This window comes from Macadamia integrifolia, chromosome 9, assembly GCF_013358625.1.
Source record: "Macadamia integrifolia cultivar HAES 741 chromosome 9, SCU_Mint_v3, whole genome shotgun sequence".
Taxonomy (NCBI): domain Eukaryota; kingdom Viridiplantae; phylum Streptophyta; class Magnoliopsida; order Proteales; family Proteaceae; genus Macadamia; species Macadamia integrifolia.
This window is the reverse complement of record NC_056565.1, coordinates 13498729-13505223: the sequence shown is the minus strand read 5'-3', so window position 1 is coordinate 13505223 and position 6495 is coordinate 13498729. Positions and strand designations below refer to the sequence as shown.

The 6495-nt window shown below is 36.9% G+C and overlaps 1 protein-coding gene across 1 annotated transcript; it reads right to left on the bottom strand.

The window, feature by feature from the left end:
- Nucleotides 1-1634: 1634 nt before the first annotated feature.
- On the bottom strand, nucleotides 1635-5578 carry LOC122090135 (aspartyl protease family protein At5g10770-like). The gene is made up of 2 exons (XM_042659984.1): nucleotides 5301-5578; nucleotides 1635-2985 (listed from the first exon to the last, which is right to left on the bottom strand). The coding sequence occupies exons 1-2, from the start codon at nucleotides 5485-5487 to the stop codon at nucleotides 1727-1729; spliced, it is 1446 nt and encodes a 481-aa protein (XP_042515918.1). The 5' UTR covers nucleotides 5488-5578; the 3' UTR covers nucleotides 1635-1726.
- Between the last annotated feature and the right edge of the window lie 917 nt (nucleotides 5579-6495).

Sequence of the window (6495 nt, the reverse complement as noted above, 5' to 3'; positions counted from 1 at the left end):
GACCATATTATAATCGAGCCCCACCATATTTGTGTATCTGTTTTTATCACTTTCATCAATAGTTATTTTAAGCTTACCTTTACCTCTTCTGGTTCCCTCCAAATGAATCTGATCACTCTTCCTTACTAGGATATCTATAGAACTCTATTGCACATAGTCATACAATCTCAACGTTGTCTCGCAGAACTCGTCTTGGATTAATATAATCCCCAACTTATTTCTAATGCAGTCATTTTTTACTCTCTCTCTCCCAAAGTTGTCCTGAATTGAAACATCTATGCTTTGTCTGTTTATGTGGTAAGAAAATTCTCCAATTTCATCCTTTTAAAAAAAAAAAATTTGTGGGAAATATGGAGTTATGAATTATATTATTATTCCACATCATTTTTAGCGCCATTTCTTTTTCTTTGTCTTTACTAATCTTTGACCCCGTTTCATGTGCTATCCCCAACTTTCATTTTCCCAGTTCTTACTCTTTTTTTTTTTATGAACAGTTCTTACTCTTTTTTGTCCGCCAAACAAAAAGGTCTTGATAGTTTACGAAGTTTGGCTTTTCTTTCTTCTCCTCTTAATGCAATGGCTTGATTTAGTATAGTTTTTGCTCTGTTTATGGGTTCTTACAGAAATTACAAATTAGGGCTTCTTTTTAGGGGAGGCCACAACTAAATAGTTCCTTGCAGCCATGAATGGGGCCTTCCTGAGTGGTCCGAGGGAAACTGCTAGTATGGCATGAACACCAAAGCAGGGGAACCCAGCTCCTGCAAGCTCATATTGATCAGGTATGAAATGAAAATATTCAGGCAGTTTAGTGACTGCTTTGATTATTTGAATATCCTATTGTACTGATTAATTATTCTATGTTTTCTCAGAAGGGGGTTTAAGTTCTTGTAGGGTTTAAGGCAGCTATGCAGTTGACTGCTTAGACTTCTTAGTGTTGGTTACCAAACCACTGTTCCTGAAATCATATTGAGTTCTTATAATATTGTTCATGCATTCTAGTTTGACTGTTCTAGTAATGAAGTCAACACTTGTTGCTCAAAGAGCGTTTCAGTTCCATCTTTAATCTCAATAATGAATCCCGGAATGTTCCCAAACTATCTGAAAATATTTTCAGTTTCGATCCTTGAGAGGGGGGAAGGAGAAGGAGAATTGAAGTGTGGACAAGTTTGTTTTATTTGCTTAGTTTCCTTTTTCCATGGATTAAAGAAATCCATTAATCCTTGGATCTTCTCTAATTGTATCTATCTACTCTCCTGTTAACTTTATAACAAATACCAGTCCTTATGTATTGTTAGGATTCAAAATTTTAATTGATCCTGTAAGTTCTAAGGAATGATTGGTTCTGTTTAATAATTGCTTGCTTCTTGAACACAGAGTTACAGAGATTGCTGGTGTTGTGCTCTCTTTTGATCCAAAGCCTATCAAAGTCAGATTTATTTTGGAATCTCTGACATTGAACTGTCTAGTATTTTATAAATTTACCTTTTTTATGCAGCAAAATGGGACAATTCAACTGAAAACTATATTTCTTATTGAAATCTTGATTGCTCTGTCCCTATTGTGACTGGAATGGAGCTTGTGCTCACACAAATTGCAGGTAGCGCATTCCATAGATTATATTTTCCTTCTTAATATACCATTAAGAAGTTGCCTCTTTATTTATAATTTAGTGGGAATACTGGATTATTACAATTTATTTTCCTGTTTTTCTTGTTTTGATCATTCATTAGCTACAAGCTCCAGCACCAAATCCCAGCTTTCCTCCTGCCACATTATAAATCACCTCAAATGTCTGCTGTTGCATATTTCCAAGGATTGCAACGTCAGTAGCAGCACTGTTTCCAGCAAAAGCCAAGCAATATTGAGTTGAGGTTGCTCGAACAAGAATCCCAGATGGATCAACATTCAAGTCTGTACCTCCACCAAAATGCAACACTATGGTTGGTGTTGTTACCTTACTGTATCCATTCAAGTTATAGCATGTGTCTAGTATTGAAATCGCCGGCGCAGTGGGATACTTGGTCATTCCTTGACGAAATGCTGTCCTAAGTGCTGAATAGGCTGCTGGTGGCAACCGAGTGATGACAGTTCCAGAGTCTATCACAGCGCCTGAAGTTGTAAAAACTGATTGTGGGATAGATAAATTCTTCCCTCCAACACTTATTCCTGTTATGGTTATGAAATAGAACGATGGGTTGTTGGAATCTTTTATTAGTGGAGTGTATCGAGCACTAGAAGAGGCACCTGCTTGGCTACCGAATGCAAGAAAACCAGTGGAGCTGCTTGTGGGTGGAAGACAATAGGAGAAAAGCTTTTTATACTTTTTAGCTGTCTGTGATACCATAGAGACTTGATCACGGCCGAGGCCTAGTAATCCATCTGCAGAACCAAATAGGCCTTGATTGTTCTCACCACACCCGAATTTGAATTTGGGGAAGACATCAGAGGAAGATAGTGCAAGTGTATCAGCTGCAAAATACCCTAAAGAGTAGGATCCATCACCATATTGAATCTGGTAAATGCATGTGGAACCACATGGTCTCGAGTTTCCTGTGGCTGATTGGAGTTGGTTACAGGAAGCAGAGTTACATGAGATGTTGGAATAGGTGGAAGATGCAGAAGGTTTGAAGATGGGATCTTGTTGAGAATAGCATTGGCCAGCGCATGGTTGGCATTGGATCCAAGTGAGATCACTACCTGTATCAAAGATTACTGTGAAAGGTTGCTTTGGTGTTCCAATTCCAATAGTGACAACAAAGTTTCCAGTCCCTAAGGATTGCCCGGAGGTGGCCGGAATTTTTGCTAAAGAATCTACTGCTGGTGGGTCTGCGTTATTGGAGATTTTGGAATGGATGGACTTGACTCGGGCTTGGTCGTCAATGAGGATCTCGTGAAAACTAGGAACTTTTGCTTTCCCTTCCTTCAGTGGTGAGCAAGGCCCATGTTTGTGAGCTACTTGCAGTAGCCTACTTGAGGTTTTGGTACCTGAAAGCATAGAAGGTAGCCTTTGTTAATGTAACAGTTATTTGACAAGATTATATTGGGAGAGGGGGTTCCTCATTCAGACTGTTGGGTTGGGTAGGGGGATCTCCCATATCAAACCAATCATGGCATGGGATGGGATAGTTCTTTACACAAAAAAGGATAAAACCACCACCCACTTCATACTCTATGATATTAATAATTTCCATGGCATCAATCAAGGAAGTCCATTGAATTTTTCAGGATCGGGTTGAAATCGTCTGCAATTCCGATCTCGTACAATTCCGTGCAATACCACCTTTAGGCGGTGACACGTGTATTGATACCAATACAATGGCCAAGATCTAGTACAACTAATAAAACATTAAATCAGTGGAAATGCATTTAAATCAGATCTGAGCCATTATATTGGTATCAATACACATGTCACAGCCTGAAGGTGGTATTGCACGGAATTGTACGAGATCGGAATTGCAGACGATTTTTTTCCGTATTAAACCACCACCCACTCTTTTGAGAATCAAATAATTAGCTTACTAGATTCTTCAGCAGTGGGTCAACTTTAAATCTTATATTCTCCATCATATTTTCTAGGGTGTCAAAACCTGATCCAAATCGGTTAAACCGATACAAACCAAATCAAATCAATCTTTATTGGATTGATTTTGGGCTGGGATATAGCAGTTGAAACCGATTTAACCCGAAACTGAAGCCAAACCCATAACCTGAAATTCATAAAAAAACCTTATATATATATATATATATATGACCGAAATCAAAATCAAACCAATAAGAACCCAAAACCAACTTAACTGATGTATTCCTTGTTGGTATCAATTCCCTGCCTCCTCCTTAAGAATTACATGGGAAGTACCATGAAGTGAAAAAGGAAAATAAAATCAAGTTGTATAGAGTTAAGTGTTTGGTATCGTGGAAAGTAAAGTGAGAGTGAAATAAACATAATTTTCTCAAATTTTAGACTATCATGCAATCTTTTTAGTTAATCTCTCATAAGAGTCTAAGGAGGAAGGGATAGAGGAGGTGATCCAACATGTTGGCAATATAAAGGAAGTGTCAGATTTGAATAAAAAAGAGAAGGAGCTTCTTTGGGAAGACACTCAAGTAGGGGTGTCAATCAGTCGGTTCGGTTTGGTTTTGGTTAGGTTGAATTGGTTTCGTTCTAGAAATGAGGGAGACAAAACCAATTCGTTAAGGAACTTTGGTTTTTGGTCGGTTTCGATTTCGGTCCGGTTTGGTTTCGATTTTTCAATATCAGGTTGATACCGGTGTAGATCAGTTTATTATTGGGTTCGAACCATAATGAAATCTTACATTCGTAACTTATAGTGACAAGTTTTGACAAAAAAAAAAAAAAACTTTAAATTTATGATTAAATCATGGTTTATCATTGTAAGGAAACATAATTAATATTGAAACCAATGGATAACAAATTACTAAGAAGATAACTAATATTGAAATCACAAAATGAACCCTATTATCCAATCATTCATTTAACTATCCAACTAATTTTGTACAGCGAACAAAGAAATCAATGGAAGCATTGTTACAATTTACAAATCAATTTCTCTATTCATAACCTAATATTCAATGATTTGTAACAATTCCCCTTACAATAAAAAAATTTCTCACTAATATTATGAAAAAAAGATAGTCAATTCACCAATTTATAATCTCATAATCATTTATTTTTTTATGAGTTTCATTCGGTTTGGTTATTGGTCGGTTTTGTTTGGATCGATTTTCAGCTAGTCCCAACATACCTCAGTCCAAAACCCATCCAGTATGGATCGGTTTGGTTTGATTCTGGTTTTAATTCGGTCGATTTTGGTTGGTTTTATCGGTTCGGGCTAGGTTTTGACACCCCTACACTCAAGTCTCTGCTTAGCGTAGGTTGAAGAGTCATCTTATTAGGTTTGCCCCTTATTTTCTTCGCTCAGGCGATTGGAAAACCTAATATCTCGAACATGCCTAAAAGATACTTTAAACATATCTTATCCTTAGAAATCTTGGGATTTTTGTATCTTTGGGTTGTTGTACCAATTTTGATTGGCATCTTTCCCTTGCAATGTTCTTTTCTTTTCTCTCCCATTTGGGTTTAATATATTTCTTTATTCACACACACACACACACAAAAAAAAAAATTCTAACAACCAAACTAATAGACAAGATTTCCTGTTGGAAAGGTACTCTCTAATCCACATGGCAAATACCTAAAAGAACTGAAAAGAGTTTGAAACCTGTCCCTTTCAGTAAGATTAACAGAAAAACCAGCACCTAAAGATAAGAGAAATCGTCACCTTGGGCTGGAGTAGAACAAACTCCGGCCGGCATGAAGGAGCTGAGAGAAACAACATGACTCTGGAGTCGAAGATTCGCCGTCATTTCTTCGAATCTATAGGCCTCCACCTTCTCTGAACAACCAAAGAGAAGCAAATGAAGAACAGAAGAAAGAAGAAGGAAAAGGAAGGAGTTAATGGTTGCCATGGATGAGGGTATTGGGTTCTCTATCTCACCAACTATTTCATTTCCTCACAACCTTATGGCTAAAACCCAACATTCAAGGTCTATATATAGAGGGAAGGATCTCTATCTTTTTGTTTTATGAACCCTTTTGTCTAGGAAGACTGACTCATTAGTCTAAGTCTTCCTCTAGCTGTTGTAATGCATATTATGATCATCAAAATGGAAAATGAGAGTGAATATTAATGGGTTATTTGGGTGCTTTAAATCACTGGTACTGAAATGGAAGACACGAGTGGTTTTGCTAACTTTGTGGATCTTCCACTGAGACTTATAGAGAACTTAATTGGCTTTGCTAATGGTCTCATATCTACAGTGAATGTCACAACAAATATGGTTTTTTCCAATTGGTTGGAGAAGGAAAGGCTAAGTTATCTTATTGGAATCTTAAATGGATTCCATCCACATTTTTAAGAAGAATAATTATGTTAATTACACATACTTTGTGACTTTTTTGCAATATCCATTATGAATTTCCAATTGCAAATATCAAATTCTCATATGTGATGGAGGACTCCACCTATGTCAATGGTCAATTTTTAGATCAAAACAATAAAGGAAAGGGCCTTCAAGTATAATTGAAAGTTGCAATACTTAAAGATGGCAATGGTCAATTTTTATATTTTATTTTTATAAGGAATAATCACAAGGCTAAAGCTCGAAAAAATAGCAAAAAGAAACAACTCAGATTCTTAATCCATTTTCGGCATGGCCATTAAGCAGATAAGGAAACCAATACTAAGAACCAGGTTTCACGAGAATCAAAATCTAGGTGTTTCAGTGGCATTCCAATCAATTTCTTCAATAGAGAATCTTGGCAGAACCTCCCAAACCTAGATTTCTCAGTTGCATCGCATTCTTCTTGTTTCATGAAACTTAAACTTATGTTCAACCACTTCAAATGCTTAATGTTTACAGTCAAATTTAACTCGGCAGAAAGGTACCAATTCGACCTCTACCACATGGACCCAT

Excerpts from the sequence above, each read along its gene's own strand:
- LOC122090135 (XM_042659984.1), bottom strand. The coding sequence starts at position 5,487 with ATGGCAACCATTAACTCCTTCCTTTTCCTTCTTCTTTCTTCTGTTCTT. Across the intron at positions 2,986-5,300 it reads TTGTTCTACTCCAGCCCAAG|GTACCAAAACCTCAAGTAGG; the intron begins GTGACGATTTCT and ends CTATGCTTTCAG.